This window comes from Chinchilla lanigera, unplaced genomic scaffold, assembly GCF_000276665.1.
Source record: "Chinchilla lanigera isolate Chin_1 unplaced genomic scaffold, ChiLan1.0 scaffold00074, whole genome shotgun sequence".
NCBI classification, from domain to species: domain Eukaryota; kingdom Metazoa; phylum Chordata; class Mammalia; order Rodentia; family Chinchillidae; genus Chinchilla; species Chinchilla lanigera.
The window spans coordinates 1,773,423-1,795,802 of NW_004955475.1; the positions used below are offsets into that span (position 1 = coordinate 1,773,423).

Genomic DNA, 22,380 nt, shown 5'->3' on the forward strand with positions numbered 1-22,380 from the left:
CAAGAACACTAAGAATCATAAACATGTCAAATTGATTTTTAAAAGGGTAGAATCAATATTTTTTATTGCCATTTATATTTAGATGGAAGTTGGGTAGTTTCCAGAATGTGTACTTTTCATGAATAAAAAAATTCAAACTAAAGGCTGGTTATGTTCTTCAGAAAATACAATTAGACTAGTACATTAACGGTGGTTTCAAGCCTTTATTTATTTATGTATTTATTTTTTGAGGCTGGAACTTGCTCTGGTATCAGGGTAATGTTTGTTTCCAGAAATGAATTTGGGAGTATTGCTTCCCTTTCAATTTCATTAAAGAGTTTGAGAAGTAGCAGTATTAGGTCTTCTCAAAATTTCTTGTAGATTTCAGCAGTGAATCTGTCAGGGCCTGTGCTTTTTTGTTGTTGTTGGTAGGACTTTAATTATATCTTAAATTTCATTGACTGATATTGGTTTATTTAGAATATATATATCTTCTGGATTGAGCTTTGGTAATTCATATGTATTTAGAAATCTGTTCATTTCTTCTGCATTTTCCATCTTATTAGAATACAAATTCTTGAAGTAGGTATAGATGATTTTTTGGATTTCTGTGGGATCTGTTGTAATTTCACTCTTTTCATTCCTAATTGCATGGATTTAGGTCTACTTTTTCCTTTTGAAGGTTGGCTAAGGGTTTGTCAATTTTATTTAATCTTTCATGTAACCAATTTTTTAATTCATTGATTCTCTGCATCTTAGTCTCCATTGCATTGATTTCTGCTCTGATCTTAATAATTTCCTTCCTGTTAGGAGCTTTGGGCTTCACTTGCTCTTCCTTTCTCTCTCTTTTTTTTTTTAGAAGCCTGAGGTTCAACATTAAGTTGTTTATTTGAGATCAATCAGTTTTCCTGACATGGGTATTCATTGGTATAAATTTCCCTTGTAATACTGCTTTCATTGTGTCCCATAATTTCTGGTATGTTGTATTGGCATTACCATTTAATTGTAGAAAGTGTCTAACTGCTTCTTTAATTTCATCTCAAATCCATTGGTTGTTCAGGAGGGTGTTATTTAATTTCTGTTTTTATGAAGATCTTGTGGTTTGTTTTGTCATTGATTTCCAAGTACATTGCAGTATGGTCTGATAATATGCACAGGATAATTTCAATTTCTTTAGTAGGTATGGTTTTTTTTTTGGGGTGGGTCTTTTTGAGACAGGGTCTCGCTACGCAGTTCAGGCTGGTCTTGAAATCACTTTGTAGCCCAGACTGGCCTCAAACTTGCAATGATCCTCCTGCCTCAGCCTCCTGAATGCTGGGATTACAGGCATGTGCCACCATGCTCAGCTCTTATTTAAGCATGTTCTATGAGCTAGTATGTGGTCTATTTTGGAAAATGTCCTATTTACAGCTAAGAAAGTGTAACATCTATTAAGTAAATTTGTTCAAAAGTGTGGTTCACTTCTAATATTTCATTGTTGCTTTTTTTTGTCTAGTTGATCTATTTGTGACAGTGGGGTGTTGAGGTCCCCTATTACCATTGTATTAGTGTTTAGTTGATTTTTCATGTCTGTTAATATTTATTTTATATAGTTGAGTGCACTGGTATTTGTTGCATGTATATTTATGATTGTTATCTCTTTCTTTACAAGGATGTAGTGACAATCTTTGTCTCTCTTAATCAGTCTTGACTTGAAATCCAGTTTGTCTGCAAATAGAAAGAATACCTACTGCTACTTTTTTCCAGGTTCCTGTCACATGGAGTATTATTTTCCATGCTTTGACTTTCAGTCAGTCTATGGACTTCTTTTTGAATTAAATGTGTTTCTTATATGCAGCATATTTTTGGTTCTTGTTTCTTGTTCCATTCTGCCAGTCTATTTCATTTGATTGGAGAATAGAGACCATTAACACTGATGGTTATAATTGACACATATTGACTTATTCTTGTTATGTTATTTTCCTGTTTTGGGCTCCCTTTTTCCCCCTCGGTTTAATTGTTTGCCTTCTGGGTGTATTCATTCTGTTGGGGTTCATGGAGTTGTAGTCTGAAATCTGATGTGATTCTGGTAGGATTTCCTTCATAGGTGATTTGTTTCTTTAACAGCTTTTAATAGTCTATTCTTATGTTGAGTTTCTGGAATTTTGACTATGATATGCCTTGCTGTAGATGTTTTTTGATCATGGCTAATTGGAGTTCTATATGCCTCAGTTACTATATGTCAAATTCTTTTTCGCTACCTGGGAAGTTTTGTGCCATGACATCTGTGAACAGTTTTTTTTATATCATTTGTGCTATCTCCTGCTTTTTCATTTACTCCAATCAGCCTTGTTATTCTTTACATCATCTAGCAGCTGCTGGATTGATTTCTCATGCTCCCTTGCTATTTTTAAGAAATCTTTCTTTTCATGATCTCTAACCACAAGCCTGTCTTCTACATCTCAAATTCTGTCCTCATATTGGATCATTCTGCTGTGGATAATTTTAATGGAGATTTTAATCTCCTGGATATCTGCTTGAATCTCTTTTATGGATTCCATTTCTTTCCTATGTTGGGTATTCATGCTTTCCATCATTTTCCTAAGCTCCTTTGTTTTTAAAATCTGTATCTGCTCTAGAGTCACTAAGCATGTTTTTCATTGTAGTCACCATCTCTGTAGTTATCTGAGAAATTATTTCTGATTTGATTTTTTCTAGAGCCTCATTCATTTGCTTTGCTGTTACCACTTCAGAGAGGCTAAGTGTATGTCTATTGGATTGTTCCACATCATTGCCACCTGGATTTGCCTTTGGTGAACTGGATGTCTGGGGTTGCGTCTGGATTATGTGTTTTCTTATTTTCTGGTGTTTTTAAGTTTAATTCCTGGGTTTGATGCTTGTAAATTGCCTATGGTGAGTAGGTGTATTGTTAGTATTTAAAACCTTTAGGAAATGACTACTTCTCAGAGGTGTCTTCCAGGTGTAGCCAGTTTCTGGGTTTTGAGTCTGTTGGAACATCCTACCTCTTCAATTTATTGGTGACAGAAAATTGCTGCCTGCTTGGCCCAGCCCCTGGTTTTTTGGCACTGGCCCATAGCATTTTCTATGACCTCTAAGCAATCTCCATCTTAGAATACCAGGAAAAACAGTTGGTTAGAACCATTATGTTCTAACACTTTGGCAGAGTGGTATAATAAGCAATAACAATAGCATCAAACACATCCTAGAAAATGACAAACTGGGGTAACCATTAATTTATCAACTTTAACAATATGAACTAGCTTTGTAGTTATATAAAAAAATCTTTAAAAACCCCAGAGAATTGTATGCAGAAAATAAGCCCTCAATATGCCAACCCTCAGGGGAGAAAACTTAAAAGGGGATGAGGGAAAAACAGAGAAATAGAAGAAAAGGAGGTGAGTAGAAGCAATGCTGGAGAACAGAGGAGGATCACACAAACTGGGAAACTGGTGCAGAAGACAGGAGGGAAAAGGAGAAGGAAGAAATAAAAGGAAGAACAGAATAGAAGAACAAACACAAAGAAACCAGAAACCACATTCACACTCATAAAAACAAGATCAAACAATGAAAGGGGAAAAAATAAGAAAAGAGAGGAAAAAAGTCCATTTCCAAGTTAGTCTCTGCTCTCACTGGTAGACATCTGTAGAGACAGAGTCCAGCTTTGTGTTGATTCATCCCAGTAAGCCAACAGTAGCTTTATGGTGGGGTAGTAGATTATCTCAGGGAGCCTGCACCTTTATCTCCCCTCCAGTTCGGGCTGGCCTCAGGCAGGGAAGCTGGAACCAGACCCCCCCCCAGCCTACTGCAGTCCCTGGGCCTACTGCTGGCTTGAACTCAGCTGGGAACCACTAGGTGGAGCTAGAAGCTATTCTGAGTCCCAAGTTCATCCTCTATCCAAGATGGCCCCTGGCCAATTGCTCTTTTGCGGGAGGTCTGAAAGGGACAATTTATCCAGCCACCACAGTCCACTGTGTCCATTCCAGTCCACTGCATCCACTGTTCTGCTCCACTGGTGTGATTTTCTGTGGCAGCCTCTAGGATCACCAGCAATCACCATGGGTCTACAGTTTCATGCTACCCCTCCCATGCAGTGAATTCTGACTCAGGGAGAAAGTGCCACATGCCTCATCTTTCTTCTTTTTTGCAATTTCTCTCTCTGCTCTACCCATGGGCTTCAATTCTCACTTCAGATTCTTCCTGGGTCCCAGGGACTCACTTCCCTCCTTCTCTTCCTCGAGTTGCTATATTCCAATGTTTGGACACTAAATCTCAGAGAGGCTATTTCTCTGCTGCTTACCACCCTGCCATCTTCTGTGAAGTCAGGGTCTTACTATGTAATTCAGGCTGGCCTTAAACTCACTATGTAGCCCAGGGTGGCTTCAAACTCATGGCAATCCTCCTGCCTCAGCCTCCTGAGTGCTAAGATTATAGGCATTTGCCACCACATCCTACCAAATCTTTTCTTTATTAGTTCCAGAAAATCTACCCATCTTTTGATCTTTTAAAAAAAACTGGAAAGCTGGCATGCATTTGACCTATACTGTGCAGCAAAGTCCTGATATCCACATGTACTTCAAAGAACAACACTTTGCAATATTTTTCAATGAATGAAAGGCTTGATCACTTTGCAGTACATAAGTACTGCACCACATGGCTGAGAAGTTGACTACTACAGGTTTATTTCATGCAGCAGCCACGGTTTCCTGGAAAGGATCTTTGTTCTTGATTTATTCATCATTTTGACTAGTAGGAGTTCTGACAAAGAACTGCAGAAACTGATGAAAGCGGATTCAAGGTGCCAGAGATTGAGCTAGAAATTAAATTTTTGGGAGAATGGGACAGAATCTTACTATGCTGTCCTGGCTTCTCTCAAAGTCTTAGCATTGAGTGATCCTCCTGTCTCAGCCTCTTGAGTAGCTTGGATGGCATATGCCATCATGCCTGGCTTTCAAAATAACTTATAAATTTAGTGTACACTCATATAAAATACCAATTTTTCTTTTTTTTAATTAAACAAGTCAATTAAGTCAATGGTTATTGACTTAATTATTAATCTTATAATTAAACATTCTAAAGTTCATAAGGGAGCCGCATATGGTGGCACACACCTGTAATCCCAGCACTTGGGAGGCTGAGGCAGGAAGATCGTTGTGGGTTCAAAACCAGCCTGGGCTACAAAGTGAGCTCAAGGCCAGCCTGAACTGCATAGTGAGACCCTGTCTCAAAAAGACAAAAAAAGGAAAAGGACAAAAAAAGAGTTCATAAGGGAAAATAATAAGCAAATATTACCAAGATAGCTGTGGAAAAGAAAACCAGTGATAGGAGACTCCTGCCACAATAGTTCCTTGTAAAATGTTGAATTCGTATGTACCAAAACTTCGCCTATGGGTCCACTGGAAGTTCCTATGATCAGAACCAGGCTCTCTTGAGTTCAGCTGGCCTAGCTCATGTGTCTGTACTCCGCTAATAGTATAGCTGGAGGTTGGCTGCTATAGGACACATCAGATGAGATGACCAAGGTCATTTCTACATGTGTTTCACAACCGTTTGGCAGGCTAACTTACGTATGTTCTTATAACTGTGGCAGAGGTCCAAGAGAGGAAGCAGAGCTTTTGCAAGTCAATGGTTACATAAGTATTGTGCGCTGATTGTGCCACTGGAGCTCCTCAAGTCAATGGTTATATCAAGTTTGCTACTATCTTGGTGTGCGAGGGTACTACCAAGCACTGTAGAAACAGAGAAACATGAAAAACTGGGGTCATTAATGCAATATATCACAAAGCCATGGCTCAAAATCTAGAATCCATAAAATAAAAGATATGGTGGCACAAGCTTATAGTCCCAGCTACTCAAGTGGCTGAGGCAGGAGGATTACTTGAGACCAAGAGTTGAAGACCAGCTTGGCTCACATAGCAACACCTCAACTAAAAATATACATACATTATTTTACATAAATATAAAATTTGCTTGGAAGAAATACAGTTGCACAGTCAAAAGTATAACAAACTAGAAAAACAAAATGAAAACTAATATTGACAAAGTTGTGATGTCTCAAAAAAATGCACCAGGCGTGGTGGCACATGCCTGTAATCCCACCATTCTGGAGGCTGTGGCAGGAGTATCCTTGTGAGTTTGGGGCCAGCCTGGGCTAAACAGTGAATTCATACCCAGCTTGAACTACATAGCAAGAACCTATCTCAAAACAAGAAAGTGTGTATCTCTAATTATAATTATTTTCAAAATTTCTATTTTTATTAGTACATGTTTGCAGTACATAATGATTACATTTATCATGGGGAGTTGGTACATGTACATAACATATCTTAATTTTTTTTACTCTTCGTACTCCACCCCACACATCTTGGTGATGTTTCTAATTATATAACAAGGTTTGACAAGTCAAAGAAAAGCCAGCAACCCAACAGCAAAATGGAGAGAGGATATAAGTTAATTCATAGAGGAAGACAGAAAGATAGACCTGAAAAAAACCTCTTAATTTAATAATAAAGGGAAATATAAGCCAGCACAGTGATGCGTACCTGTAGTCCCAGCACTTGGGAGGATGAGGCAGAAAGATTGCTACAATTTCGAGACCAGCCTGGACTACATAGTAAGATCAAGGCCAGCATGAGCTACATAACAAGGCCTTGTCTCAATAAACAAACCAAAAGAGAGAGAGACAGAAATATAAATTAAAACTACATTGGCATACCATTTCTCATTTATTAGATTGTCAAAATCTGAAAGTCTAAGAAAACACTTCATTGCTTGTAAGGTGGTGGTGAAACAGATACACTCACACATTGCCAGTAGAAATGCAAAATGGTACAACACAGAGGGCATTTTCGGCAATATCTGCCAATGTTACAAATGCAGTTCTTGGAATTTATCCTACAGCAATATCACTGTATGTATGAAATGTCTATTTATTGTGGCACCACTTGTAACAGCGAAGACTGAAAGCACTCCAAGTGCCCAGCAATGTGGCACTATAGTCATTAAATAAGATTGTATATCCACATGATTTACCACTTTGCAGCAGGACTCTATGATCTTTCATATGATGGTTTTCTAAGTACTAGAAACTCTATAATGTTCTGGTATAGAATAATCTCCAGGATATGTAATTAAAAGTAAAAAGGCAACGTGTGTAAGAGTATACATACTATGGTACCTCTTGTATATTAAAGGGGTGGGGTGGCCAAACATTCACATAGGGCTGTGGGAAGACATGCAGGTCAGGCTATGCATTTACAGCCTGATAAACTGGAGGTATCAATGTGCACAGGGCCCAGTATAAGGCCCTGAGTTCAATCCCCAGTCCTGCCAAAAACAAGACAGAAAGAAAAACAAACAAAAACTGCACAGATAGGTGTGGTGCTACACACCTGTATCCTCAGAACTTGGGAGACCAAGGTAGGAAGACTGAGATTTCAAGGCCAGCCTCAGCTACCTAGCTAGATCCCATGCTGAAGAAGAAAAAAAAAAAAAAAAAAGTAATAGAGGGGTACTGAACAAATACTATAGTCCAAGGACTTAACTGGAATAATTTATAAAATGTCAATTCCTCCAGTGAAGTCATCGTCAAAATCCCATCAAAATCACCATCAAAATTTGTTGTTTTTTTGAAACAGGGTCTTGCTATGTAGTTTGGTCTGGCCTTGCACTCACTATGTAGCCCAGGCTGGCCTTGAAATTGTGGTGCTCCTCCTGGCCAGCCTTCCAAGTGCTGAGATTACAGGCATGTGCCACCATGCCTGGCACCCCAGTTGGATTCTTGAAGGCCTTATTAATATTCATTTTAAAATTTATTTGGGGGATTCTGGGAAAATGGCAGAGCAGTAAACAACAGCAAATGAGCCTCTCTGAGATTTGGAACCCAGACACTGGAATATGACAACTTGGGGGAAGAAAAGGAGGGAGATGGATCCCCATGACTCAGGAAGGATCTGAAGGGAAAATAGGAGCCCACAGGGAAAGTGAAGTAACAGACCTCAACGGAGAAAAAGGAGGCAACAAATTGCACTTTCTCCCTGACTCCCAGCTCACAGCATGAGAGAGAAGGCTCAGATCTATAGACACAGTGAGGGTGGGTGATTCCAGAAGTCTCCAGGAAGAAACCCGCCAGTGAAATGGAGCACTGGATGCTGTGAGCTACAGCAGCTGGGGAAAGACTCAAGTTCAAGTGTCTCCCAAGTCCCCAGATGGCATTCTAGGGAGGGGCCAAATAAACCTGGGACTTGGGGCAGCTGTTCATTGGCTTCGTCTCAGGGCTGCCAGTGACTGGGTGAGGGACAACAGTGGGAGACATCCAGGATCCCAGAACTAGGGTCAAGTTGGCAAGAGATACCCAGAGTGTTGTAGGCTGAACAACTCAGGCCCCAACCCCACAGCCAGAGGCCAGGGTCAGCTTAAACTTCTATGGAGTTGGGAACACCAGAATTGGCACCCCACCCTATGCCCATTTCAGGGTTGGTGGGATCATCCAGCATGAATCTGGGATGTGTCTACCTTCTTTGTCTACCAGTGACAGCAGAGACATGCCCTAAATTGGATATTACCATAAAGTTATAGGCCCTAGAAGATGACCACAGGCTTGAAATAACAGAGAAATCTTTTTTTCTATTTTCTTTGCTTTTAATTTTTTTGATTGTTTGATTTTTAATGAATGTAAGCAATGTTTTTAGTGTTTTTTGTTTTGTTTTGTTCCTTTTTTGTTCTTTTCTTCTTTCATTCTTCCTGTCTTCCTTACCAGTTTCCCAAAGCTTGAGTAATCTTTGTCTTTCAGTCTTGCTTCTAATCTATTTCTCTTCTTTTATTTCTGCACTTTTCCCTCTTATCCCTTTTAAATTTTGTCCTCTATGGGTAAAATCTCTCCATTGAATGGATATCTACAATATACTATTTTCTCATTTGTTTTAGAGTTGGTTATATAACTATAAAATCTCATACCTATGGTTAAAGGTGGCAAATTACCAGTTACCACATTTTGTCATTTTTTAGACTGTGCTTGAGGCTATTGTTATCACTGATTGTACTACTTTAGTTAAGGTGATATAGTTGTGTGATCAGTTGTTCTCCCTTGTATGCCAATACAAGATTGTCCAGGGGTGATCAGACTATAGTGCAATAATATTAGAAACCACAAAAACTTCTTAAACACACAGAAATTAAATAAAACTTTCCCGAACAAAGTGTTCGGGTCACAGATGAAATTAAAGAAGAAATTAGACAGTCTCTACAATTAAATAATGCCAATATGACACACCAGATTGTATATCCACATGATACACCAGAACTTATGGGATGCAATGAAAGTAGTCCTAGGAGGGAAATTTATAGCGGTGAATTCCCACATCAGAAAAACTGAGCAAGTTCAAATAAATAGCCTAATGCTGAACCTCAACCTTCTAGAAAGAGTAAAACAAGTTAAACCCAAGGTATATACAAGGGAGGGAATTATAAATAGCAGAACAAGAATTAATACAATTCAGACTAAGAAAACAATACAAATAATCAATGAATCAAAGAGTTGGTTGTTTCAAAGATCAAATAAAACAAACACCCTTTAGCCAAACTCATCAAAAAAAAGAGAAAAAAGACTCAAATCCATGTTATTAGGAATGAAAAGGGTGAAATCACAATGGATCCTGCAGAAATCCAGAACATCATCAATAAATACTTTAGAAGCTGTACTCTAAGGAGATGCAAAATGCAGAAGAAATGGACAGATTCCTAAATACATATGAATTACTGAAGGTGAATCAAGAATATATTGGAATTCTAAATAACTCAGTATCACTCAATGAATTTGAAGAAGTAATAAAAAACCTACCAACAGGGCTGGGGATATAAATCAGCAGCACAGTGCCTACCAAGCACAAGGTCCTGAGTTTGATTTCCGGTACCAAAAAAAACCTACCAACAAAGAAAAGCCTAAGGCTAGGCATGGTGACACACATCTGTAATCCCAGCACTTGGGAGCCTAAGGCAAGAGGATCACTATGAGTTGGAGGTCGGCCTGGGCCATATGAGTTAGTTCAAAACCAGCTTGAACTTCATAGTGAGACCCTGTCTCTGAAACAAAACAGAAACAACAACCAAGAACAAGTCGGGTGTGGTGGCACACACCTATAATCCCATCACTCAAGAGGCTGAGGCAGGAGGATCGTTGCAGGTTTGAGACCAGCCTGGCCTACAAAGTGAGCTCAAAGCCAGCCTAAACTGCATAGCAAGACCCTGTCTCAAAAAGACAAACAACAACAACAAAGAAACAAACGAAAACAACCAAAGAATAGCCTAGGACCAATCAGATTCACTGCTGAATTTTATAAGAACTTTACCACTATTCCTCAAAGTCTTTAATGAAATTGAAAGGGAGGCAATACTCCCAAACTCATTCCTGGAAGCAATTATTACCTTGCTACCAAAAACCAGAGAAGGAGCCAAGCAAAAAGAGAACTACAGGCCAAGCTCTCTAATGAACACAGGTGCAAAAATTTTCAATAAGATACTGGCAAACAGAATGCAGTAAATCATCAAGCAGATTATACACCATGACCTAGTAGGATTCATCTCATGGATGCAGTGATGGTTCAACATATGGAAGTGAATAAATATAATATGCCACATTAACAGAAGCAAGGACAAAACTCACATGATCATCTCAATATATCCAGAAAAAAGCATTTGACAAAGTCATATACGCATTCATGGTAAAAACCCTACAGAAGCTGGGCATGGTGGTGCACACCTGTAAAGCCAGCACTTGGGAGGCTGAGGCAGGAGGATTGCTGCAAGTCTGAGGCCAGCCTAGGTTACATAGTGCGTCCAGGTCAGCCTGACCTAGATAGGAAGACATTGCCTAAAAAAACAAAAAACAAAACAAAAAAAAACCCTACAGGAAATTGGAATATAAGGTCTTTATCTCAATCTGGTAAAAGCCATCTATGACAAACCAACAGCTAACACCATGCTAAATGGTCAAAAACTGAAAGCTTTCACTGTAAAATTAGGAACAAGACATGAATGCCCACAGTCACCACTCCTATTCCATATAGTTCTAGAAATATTAGCCAGAATAATTAGATAAGAGAAAGAAATTAAAGAAATAAGGATATGAAGAGAAAAAGTTAAATTACCATTATTTGGAGATAACATGGTATTCTACATAGAAGATCCGAAATACTTCTAGATTTAATAACCAAATTCAGTATCATAGCGGGGTACAAAGTCAACAGTCAAACATGCATAGCATTCCTGTACACAAATAACAAACTCACTGAGGGAGAAATTAGGGAGACAACATCTTTCATGATAGCATCAAGAAAAACAAAATACTTAGGAATCAATCTAACAAAGGAAGTAAAAGACCTTTACATTGAAAACTACAGTACTCTGAAGGAGGAGATCAAAGAGGATATCAGAAAATGCAAAGATATCGCTTGCGCTTATATAGTAGAATCAATATATTGAAAATGGGCATACTTCTAAAACTCTTATACAGATTTACTGTAATCCCAATAAAAATTTCAACAGTATATCTCACAAAACAGGAAAAAAGAATCATAAAATTCATTTGGAACCAGAAGAGACCTAAAATAGTAAAAGCAGTTTTGAGTAACAAATGCAAAGCAGGGGTGTCATAATCTCTTTTTTTTTTTTGGTACTGGGAATCAAACTCAGGATCTTGGGCTTGCCAGGCAGTTGCTTATGCCACTGAGATATATCCCTGGCCCAGCAGCATCATAATCTCAACCTGAAATTATACTACAAAGCTACTGTGATAAAAACAGCATGGTACTGGCAAAAAAAAGAAACCAGACCTAAGGATTAATGAAACAGAGTAGAAGATGCATAAACAACTCCAAACACATTCACCTTATTTTTGACAAAGGTGTGAAATACCTGCCACTGGAAGAAGGAGAGCCTCTTTAATAAATAGTGCTGGGAAATGTGGCTTTCCACATGCTGAAGATTAAACCTAGACCCATACCTCTCACTGTGCACAAAACAAATCAAAATGGATCACAGATCTAAAGATTAAAACAGAGACATTTAATCTGCTGGAATATAGAATAGGTAAAATTCTTGAAGACATAGGTGTAGGCAATAGGTTACCTAAGACATAGTTTTGACTTTATGATCAAAATTCTAATCACACAGGAAATATTACAAAGAATCAACAACTGGGATCACATATATTAAAAAGCTTTTGTGCAGCAAAAGAAACCAAGAACAGAGTAAAGAGACAACCTACGGAATTGGAATAAAATTTTACCAATTATTCTTCAGACAATGGATTAATATCTAGAATATATAAAGAACTCAAAAAATCAGAGCCCCCAAATTTAAAGACACAATCCAAAAATGGGCATCTGAAATGAATAGACACTTATCAGATAAGTAAGTAGAACCGGCAAAGAAATATATGAAAAAAGTTCAACATCACTGGTCATTAGAGAGATGCAAAATAAAACAACACTGAGAGTCCATTTCACTCCAGGAAGAATGGCTATTATCAAGAAATCAGCCAACAAATGCTAATGTGGCTCTGGGAGAAAAGTGACCCTTCTCCACTGTTGGTGGGAGTGTAGACTGGTGCAACTACTGTGGAAATCAGTGTGGAGAGTCCTCAAATAACTAGGACTAGAGGTTGCATTTGTCCAGCAGTTCTCCTTCTTAGTATTTTCCCAAAAGTTAAAAGCATCATACCACGGCAATAATATGAACACCCATGTTTATATTTAATTTTTTTTTCCAGTAGCAGGAATCAAACTCACAACCAGGCAGGCGCTGTGCCGCTGAGCTAAATCCCCAGCCCCAAACACCCATGTTTATAGCAGCACAATTTGTAATAGCTAAATCTTGGAAATAGTCCAGATTCCCACCATTGGATGAATGGATAAAGAACATGTGGTTTTTATATACAATGGGGTACTACTTTGCCATAAAGAAGGATAAAGTTGAGTAACTTTTAGATTATGGTTGCACCTTGAGAACATAATTTTAAGTGAAATACATCAGGCACACATGTCTACATGTTGTATTGTTTTTCTTGGGTGAGAGACTGCAAAGGTAAAAAATGGATGATAAGATATTTGAAAATAGGTTGAAAATGTTCACATGGGAAGGGGAGCAAGGGAGCGGGAGGGGGAGGAAGGAAAAAAAGGAATAGAAGAAAAAAATGGAAACAAAGCTTTTGTAAATGTGAAGGAGAGGGAGAATTGAAGTGAGGGAAGGGGAATGGGAAAAAAAGAAGAATCAAGATATGTTATTTACAGGTACAGATTCTCTACGATGAATGTGATCATTTACTTAAAAAATTTATGTGGGGAGCTGGGCATGGTGGTGCACACCTATAGTCCCAGCACTTGGGAGGCTGAGGCATGAGGATTATCACAAATTCAAGCCCAGTCTGGATACCCAGTGAGTTTAAGGCCAGCTTGAACTAATTTATGTAGTGATATAGTTAACTTTAAAAATAAACCAAAGAGGAGGACATACTCTATCAGGTATTAAGATACATTACAAGCATGGCAAGGTAGAGTATTCCTGTCATCTCAACATTGAGGATGCTGAGGTAGGAGGCAAGTTTGAGGCTAGTCTGAATTATATAGTGAGACCCTGTCTCAGAAAAGAAAAAAGAATGAATTACAAAACAGTAAAACCAAAGTGGCATTAATGCAAGAACAGAAATAAAACCTATGTATGTGTGTGTATCATAATATGCATATGATAAAGGGGGTATGATAAATAAATAGGAAATGGCGGAATTGTTCAGTACAGTATTTGATGGTGGGAAATATGGCTCATTATATGAAAAAAAAACTGTATCTCTACCTTTTACCACTTTTAAGAGTGAATTCTAGAAGGATTAAAACCTAAATTTGAGAGCTGGACTTGGTGACACATATGTCTGCAAGCCCAGTACTTGGGAGGCTGAGGCAGAAGGATCACCATGAATTCAAGCAGCCTGGGCTACACAGTAAGTTCAAGGCTATCCTGAACTACACAACAAGACCCTGTCTTCAAAAAACAAAACAAACCAAAACTGGTGCATGATGGCACATTCCTGTAATCCCAGCACTCACGAAACTGAAGCAGGACAACAGCCATGAGTCCAAGGCCAGCCTGAGCTACACAGTGAGTTCGAGGTCAGGCAGAACTACAAAGTGAGACTCTATCTTACAATAAAACAAAACAAAACAGGGCTGGGGATATAGCTCAGCGGCACAAGCACCTGCCTAGCAAGTGCAAGGTCCTGAGTTCAATTCCCAGTACCCCCCCCACAAAAAAAAAAAGAAAAAAAGAAAAGCAGCCAGGCGTTGTGGCACACGCCTGTAATCCCAGAACTTGGGAGGCTGAGGCAGGAGGATTGTTGCAAGTTTGAGACCAGCCTGGGCTACAAAGTAAGCTCAAGGCCAGCCTGAACTGCATAGCGAGACCTTGTCTCAAAAAGACAAAAAAAAACCCAAAAAACAAAAAACAAAACAAAGCAACCCCCTAAATTTGAAGGGTACAACTATGGAGTTAAGAAAAAAAAAAGTACAATATCTTTATAATTCAGGAGGAGGGATATATTTTTGAAATAAAATCCCCAAACCAAAACCCACAAAGTGTAATCCCAGCTTCTGGGAGGCTGAGGTAGAAGGACTGTTTGTTCCAGGTCAGTGTAGGCTACACAGTGAGTTTGATGCCAGCCTGGACTACATAGCAACACCCTGTGTAAGAAAGAAACAAAGCCCCAAAGCAAAAAAATTATTTTTAAAATGTCAATAAAATTAAACATTTCTGGCTGGGCATGGTGATGCCTTCCTGTAATCCCAGCACTTGGGAGGCTGAGGAAGGAGGACTGCTGTGAGTTCGAGGCCAGCCTGGGCTACAAAGTAAGTTCAAGCCCCGCCTGAACTTCATAGTGAAACTCTGACTCAAAAAGAGAAAAAGAAAAAGAAAACCAAATTAAAAATTTCTCTTGAAAGGCCATCATGGGCAAGATTAGAATATGCACAACATCTGAAAGTAACAGACTCTACAAGGAACTTGGGCAAATCAACAGGAAAATGGGAAAAATAGGAACCCCAAGAGAAATAATGAGGCAACTACATAAAGCCAGCAATTGACAGAAGTGTTTAATACACATAATAAAGAGGTCTCAGACTTTCTTTAAAAATTGAAGAAAGTCAAACTATAATAATCTCTTAGGCTAGCAAAATTAGAAAGCTGGAAAATGGCAAGGGTTAGTGAGGATATGGTAATAAAGAAATTGTCACTGGGTGAGATGTTGTCTCAACCTCCACTGTACCCAAAAAAGAAAAAAAAGATATCCTTATACATGGTTAAAGTGTTTGACTGGAACAGCCCATTCCGGAGAAGCATCTGTAAGTACTGGTGTCCTAAATCAAAGTAGGTATATGTATACTTTAGGATATAGTCATTCTGCTCTTGGGTGTATGTTTAGAAGAAATTCTCATACAGTTCAGTAAGGGGTCATGTTCAAGGATGTTCATTCAAGTTATTTTTTGTGGCATTGGGGAGCTGAAGGCAATTTTGCTGTCCATTACTGGGGAAACATTTAGGGAAAATGCAGTGAAAGCACACTGGTTAACAAGCAGTTAGAAGCAATGGATTAGATATATACGTAACAATATGCATAGACCTTAAAAACAGGAGGCTAAATGAAAATGTAAGAAATGAGTGTGGTGTTTCACACCTGTAATTCTGGCACTTGGAGGCTGAGGCAGGAAACTCTTGAGTTTGAGACCAGGGTTTACATAGTGAGACCCTGTCTCACCACCCCATCACCACCAAGGGGAAGAGACTATCATTCACATAAAATAAAATATACACAACAAAGGCATACTTGTTAGTGAGACAACTTGATATTATGTGTCTCTTGAGTGATATAATATGAAGTAAAGGACATTCCCAAATGTATTGGTCTTGTTGAAAATGTTTAATCTGAATCTAATCATGTGGAAAGAAAACATGAATCCAGAATTTGGGATATTCTGTGAGACAACTAGCCTGGACTCTTCAAAATATCAATGTTGGGTGAAGGGTATGGTTGTACACCTGTAATCCCAGTACTTAGGAGGCTGAGACATGAGGATTGCTGCAAGTTCAAGGTCAGCCTGGACTACATAGTGAGTCCAAGGTCCGCCTGAACTGCATAGCAAGACTCTGTCTCAAAAAACGAAACAAAACAACAAAATTGATATTTGAAACACACAAAAGTATAGGAGACAAGAACAAAATAAAAAGGAATTTCCCCTAAAATATAGGAATACCATTTGAGGTTAACATAGGTTAAAGGAATATAACAACCAAATATAGTGCACAAGTCTTAATTAGATACTGGGATTCAAAAATAAAAGTAAGTCTAAAAACACTTTTTTTGAGATTAGGGACTTGCTATGAGTTCAGGCTTTACTTGGATTCACTGTGCAGCCCAGGCTGGTCTCAAACTCACAGCAATTCTCTTGCCTCAGCCTCCCGAGTGCTGGGATTACAGGTGTATACCACCATGCCCAGCTATAACTTTTCTTTTTTGTTTTTTTGCTGCAGTTCAAGGGGTTGAAAACAAGGCCTTCACATTGCTCTACATCTCAGCAAATTTATTTATTTATTTATTTAAAGAGTAGGAAAATGTATTGGAGAAAAGGAATGGGGAATAGCAATGGAGAAATACGAAACAGCAATAGTTCCTGAGAAACAGGAGGAGTCCCCAATGGGTTGCCATATTTTCTTTTGAGACAGGGTCTCACTATGTAGTTCAAGCTGCACTTGGACTCCTTATGTAGCTCAGCCTGGACTCAAACTCAAGGGAATCCTCCTGCTTTAACCTCCCAAATGCTGGGATTACAGGTGTGTACCACCATGCCCAGCCATTTTTATTTTTTGAGACAAGGTCTTGCTAACTTGCCCAGCCTGGGCTTGAACTTGCGATCTTACTGCCACAGCCTTCCAGAGTATTGGGAATTATAGGCATATGTCACCATGCTGGACTATTACAAACAGTTCTGTAATGAAGTACATATATGTCTTCATGAGCATATGCATAAGAATTTCTCAGGGCTGGGGACTGAGCTCAGCAGCGCGGGGTCGTGAGTTTGATTCCCGGTACGGGGGTGGGGGGGGGAAGCATTTCTCTAGGACTTAATATCTAGGGGAGATCTCTACCTATCTCCAACAGAACTGCTGGGTTCCAGGAGCATTTCTAACTATTCTGGATACTTTGTACTTGTTTTCAAAAGCAATAGTACCAATTTTCACTCCTATCAAAGATTTCCCTACATTTTTCCCCTTTTGTTTAAAAAGTCTCTCCCCAGTTATAGTTGCGAAGATATTTTCCTGCACATTTTTTTTTCTTTTTTTTGAGACAGAGTCTTGTTCTGTAATTTAGGCTGAACGGGAACTCATTATGTAGCCCAGGCTGGCCTTGAACTCATGAGTGATCCTCCTGCTTCAACCTCCCAAAGTGTTGGGATTATAGGTGTGTGTCACCTGTTACTTTCACATTGCCGGGCTACCCTTTTTCCTTGGTTAAGGATCTAGTTTTATTTTTCTCTGTATGATGCAAATTTCCCATTAAACTCACCCATTTAACAAGCTTGTTGAAGCAAGATTTGTACTATTCTTATGCTGGGTCAGGTTGAAGGCTCCAAAACGTATAGCTCCTTTAGTCAGGGAGTCCATTTTCCTATGGAGATACAGTACAGCTACATAATCAGTACAGTATTAAGTATACAGTACACTATTAAGTGATAAGTACTAGGTTAGCTGTATCAACAATATGTTCTGGCTCTGTTACCCATCTGAGAAATTCAGGGTAACTTCGCAGAAGTGACAGGCATTAGGTCTTGGAGAAAAAGAGTTTGCAAATGCTGGGTCTAGAGGAACTTTGTGTCTGTAGCCACCACGCCCGGCTATTTTTTAAAATTTTTATTTTAAAGAGAAGAAAAATAAAAGTTTCAAACTGGGCTAATAGAGTAAATAATTAATACATTGTGCATTGTTATCTTCACAGTAGTTACCCAGGGTACAAGATATAGGCATAATGTCCAGACAATATTAGCACAAATCTTTCTTTTCAATGAACTAAGAGAAACCAGCTGTATAACTACTTTTGCAGACTAATATTTACTGTTTTTAGGGGCGTATCTCACTTGTCAGCCAGGTCTGAAGGTCCTCGAGACAGTTTCCGGAGAAATTTTACTTTTCCCTCATTTCTAAGATATAAATTCCTTTCTGCCAACGCTGCTCCAACGTTCACCAGAGAGATAGGTGAGGAGGTGGGGGAAAGGATCACAGGGGTGGGAGAGAATTTCAGGTTTCAGGTTCCTGTTCTGGCTGCGCATGGTCGTCAATCTGAACTTGTGAATAAAATGCTGGGAATGCATGCCTTAGGGTTTGTCTGGGGTCCTACCAGCTAGGAAGGTTGCTGGAACAGCTAACCAATTCACTTCAGGTGGGAAACACTCCGCCAGACATGTGACCCAGGCGGCCATTTTCTCACATCATGTCGGACGCCATCTTCCAGGCAGACAAAGACACCAACCCCCACGCTCGTCTGATACTGGCAGCGATCGCCCGCTCCCTAACATTTAGGCACACGCATATTTAGTTGCAGACAGAAGCCAGCGGACAAGATTTCGTCCTGCGTGTAGGTTATATGGCCATAGGACGAGATCCGTCGCTAGCCTCACTGCTTCCCCACCTTCTGCCTCCCGTTACAGCTATTTCTTTCGCTACGGTGCAGGCGGGGGGCGGGCCGCGAGCGCGAAGCGTCAGGGACTGGCCTCCGCAGCCATCCGTCCGAGGCCCTGCCCCGCGGACGACGCGTGGTAGGCGGGGCTTTGTGCCGCGAGGCTGCGTTCCGAAAGTCGGAACCGGCGAGTCGCGCCCCTTTCTTCCGCCGGCGCTGTTCCACCGTGTTCTCCTCCCCGCTCTCCGCCGGAAGGGTAGGTAAGAGTCTACTTTCCTCTTTTCTTTTGGTGATCTTTCGCTCGCTCAGCGGTTCGCTCTGTACCCACAGGTGCAGTTAGAGACGCCGGCCAGCCTGAAGTAAATAGCACGGCTGGCTCCGGGGTAGAAGGCCCAGTAAGAGGGGCGAGGATTGCCCTCAAGTGGACGGGGTGCGGAGCTGCACTCCCGCGGGTGGCGGAGTACGGTCCCACCCACGCTCAGGAAAGTGTAGACCTCGGAATACTGTGTAGAGTTACGGACCCCGCTGTGGACCCCAAAGCGCCGGTTGCCCTGCGTCCCCCGGCACGGTGAGGCCGCACGCCTCACTGCTCCCCCTGGCGTAGACTGGCGTTACAACGGAACGCCAGCGGCGGCGTGGGGACCTCGCCCACACCTGCGGCGGAATGTCCAGTGTGCGGCCGCGCGGCTCGGACCTCTCCCGGTTTAAGACACACTGACTCGCATGCACGCACCTTCTCCATCAGGACAGAAACTTTGACATTACCCCCCCACCCAGTATAGAGGAGCTCAGAAAAGCGTAAGATACAGGAAAAAACCAACTTCTCTTATTTGAGACCTTGAACCTCTTGTCCCTTCCACTCTTGCCGAGTGACTAATTGATAAAACCCCACCCCCACCCTTGCCGAGCGGGTGGATCACACATTCCTGAAGTAGTTAGACGCATAGGGCTTCTTAGCCTTTGGAGGACCACTCCCGCTTCCTCCAGACCCGATTACTACCCCATAAAGAAGTGCTGTTTTACTAAATCTGTAACGGCCTACCTCAAAAGTGCCTCAACAAACAGGAACAGACCTTAGTTTCTGAAGGGACAGTCAGGTCTGCCCTCTAGAGACCCCCAGGGTAGGGGACTCAGATTTTCTTCCTCTTTTGAGGCAGACACGGACCTCTCCAAGGACTTATCCCCAAGTGTAGCCAAGGGTTACTGATGCAGACGTGCAGCTTCCACTCCTATAATGTAGAGGTGTTACCCTACAGAACAGTGCATATGGATTCTGTCTTTACTCAAGGTGCAGTAGTTCAGATGTGTTTCTCCTCACCCAGGGTAAAATGACATATCTCCTCAATGTAGGATCAGATCCATTGAATTTATAATTGTATTGCCGTCTGCTTTCTCACCCTTGACCTGTGCCTGGAACTGGAAACCCTATTCTTATTAATGTTAGTGTGCTGCTGACTTCAACCCAGATAGAAGACACACAGATAATACCAATCCACCACCCATGGAAAGGTTCAGAATAGGATCGTACAGGCAAAAGTGTACACCCTACTCATTCAGACTGCGTAATTTTCTGTCTTTATTAATAGGGCATTGCTGTCACCTCATTGTGAAGTCAGTCCTGCCTCTCCAGGTTAAACAGACCTAAGACCACTCCCAACAATTTAGAGATACATGGTCCTGTGTTTCTCTTCCGAGCACCAGCCATGCACACAGCTACTGTATTAGTTTCCACAGTTTCTCTGTGCCTTAGAGTAGAGGGACAGATGGCACCGTCCCTTCCAAATGCCAAGATGCAGACTCTAATTATACACACAGAGGCATAGATTTTTACCCCCTCATAAGATTTTTTTTTTAGACAGTGTCACACTATGTAGTTTAGGCTGGCCTTGATCTTGCTATGTAGCCCAGGCTGGCTTCAAACTCATTGGCACTCCTCCTGCTACAGCCTCCTGAGTGCTGGGATCACAGGCGTGCACTACCATTGCCTGGTACCCCCCTTTTAAGATTTTGCACTGAGCTCAGTCCACATAGGCCCTGGTTATTTTTTTTAAATTCAGTTTATTTATGTATTTAGTTTTGTCTTTTTGAGACAGGGTCTTACTACGCAGTTCAGGCTGGTCTGGAACTCACTTTGTAGCCCAGGCTAGTCTCAGACTCACAATGATCTGCCTGCCTCAGCCTCCCGAGTGCTGGGATTACAGGGGAGTGCTGGGATTACAGTCATGCACCACCACACCTGGCTTTTTGTTTTGTTTTGTTTTGATTTTTTTTTTCCTTTGGTACTGGAGATTGAACCCAGGGCCTTTTTACTGATCTACATCCCCAGCCCTTTTTAATCTTTTTAAAATTTGAAACAAGAGCTTGCTAAGTCACTAAATTCTCCCAGCTGTGTTCAGAAATGATTGCCCTCCTCTGCCTTCCAGAGTGCTGGCACTATAGGTATGCACCACCTTGTCTAGCTAAGATCCCTGTTCTGAGGCTTTTTCCACCGGGTAGGCTCCTGAGATCTATCTCCACTGTCTTGTATCCCATGGTAAATGAGACATGCAACCCCTTGGGAAAAGAGGCTATCACCTCGCCCCATAAAGAAATACACCATCCGCGAATACTCCTCCCCCTCAGAGTTGAAGGGTTTAGAACTACTTCCTTAGTGTATAATACTACAAAATGGTAGAATAAGGATCAGGGATCCTATTGCTCCACCCAGGGAGAGAGGTTCAGACCTACACCTCCGTTTGGGTAATGTGGTACTGCTTTCCTGTGTACACTCAGCCATATCAGGCTAACTCCAGTGTAGCTTCTCCATTTCTCTCCTTGTTAGGGCTTCCTCATTATGCTATTCTGACTTTTTTTGATGCTTTGAGACAGGGTTTCCCTGTGTAGTTCAGGTTGACCTTGAACTTACTATGTAGCCCAGGCTGGCCTCGAACTTGTGGTGATCCTCCTGCCTCAGCCTCCTGAGTGCTGGGATTATAGACATGTGCCACTACACCTGGCTAATTCTGACATTTTATTTTACTTTTGGGTAGTTGAGAAGGGGGCTTGTGACATTGTGGTTTTCAGGTCTATCTTCAAATTGCTTCTCCTATTCTGACAGGAAGAAAGTGGACAGATTTGAAGGTACCTGTTTCCAAGCTGGTTGATCATCATGAAGTATAGACAAAGTGAGTTTCAATGAATCCTATACTTTCAATGAATGTTCATAGTATTTCACCACAACTTCTAAAGAAATATATCCTTAATATCATTTTAAGAATTAGTACATTTTTGTAGTTTGTAATGATTACATTTACTGTGGGGAGTTAGTACATATATGTAACACATCTTAATTCTTATTTTTTGTCCCCTACCTGTTTCATCCTTCTGTTCCCTGCAACTCTTCTTCCCTTTTCCATTTGTAGAAGCCCTATTTCCATTTTTTGTTTTGTTTTGTTTTATGAGACATGATCTCACTGTGTAGTTCAGGCTGGCCTTGAACTCACTATGTAGCCTGGGTTGGCTTTGAACTTGCAAAGATACATCCTCCTGTCTCAGCCTCCTGAGTGCTGGGATTACAGGCGTGCACCACCACACCCAGCTACTGTTTCCATTTTTTCTTCAACTCTTTTTTTAATCCCTTTTTTCTTCTTCCCCTCATCTCTTGTTTCCCTTCCCATTTGATCTCCCTGCTTCCTTTTTTTTTTTTTTTTTTTTTT

General features: G+C 40.6%; 1 protein-coding gene and 1 long non-coding RNA gene across 3 annotated transcripts in view; one reads left to right on the forward strand and one right to left on the reverse strand.

Annotated features, from left to right (window-relative positions):
* Positions 1 to 5,232: 5,232 nt before the first annotated feature.
* On the reverse strand, positions 5,233 to 18,739 carry LOC106146354. Its single transcript, XR_001230755.1, has 3 exons — positions 18,147 to 18,739; positions 17,579 to 17,680; positions 5,233 to 5,705 (listed from the first exon to the last, which is right to left on the reverse strand). It is a non-coding gene; the product is annotated as an uncharacterized LOC106146354 (long non-coding RNA).
* Positions 18,740 to 18,845: 106 nt separating this feature from the next.
* Positions 18,846 to 22,380, forward strand: part of Gnl3l (guanine nucleotide binding protein-like 3 (nucleolar)-like) — a 57,334-nt gene continuing 53,799 nt past the window's right edge. Inside the window, exons 1-2 of one of the 2 annotated variants that reach the window (XM_013502824.1) lie at positions 18,846 to 18,941; positions 21,783 to 21,849. In XM_013502824.1, coding sequence (XP_013358278.1) covers positions 21,834 to 21,849 — 16 coding nt within the window. In that variant the 5' untranslated portion in view covers positions 18,846 to 18,941; positions 21,783 to 21,833. Of the gene's footprint in view, positions 18,946 to 21,782; positions 21,850 to 22,380 lie in introns of both variants that reach the window. The other variant, XM_005401525.2, reaches the window with a different exon arrangement.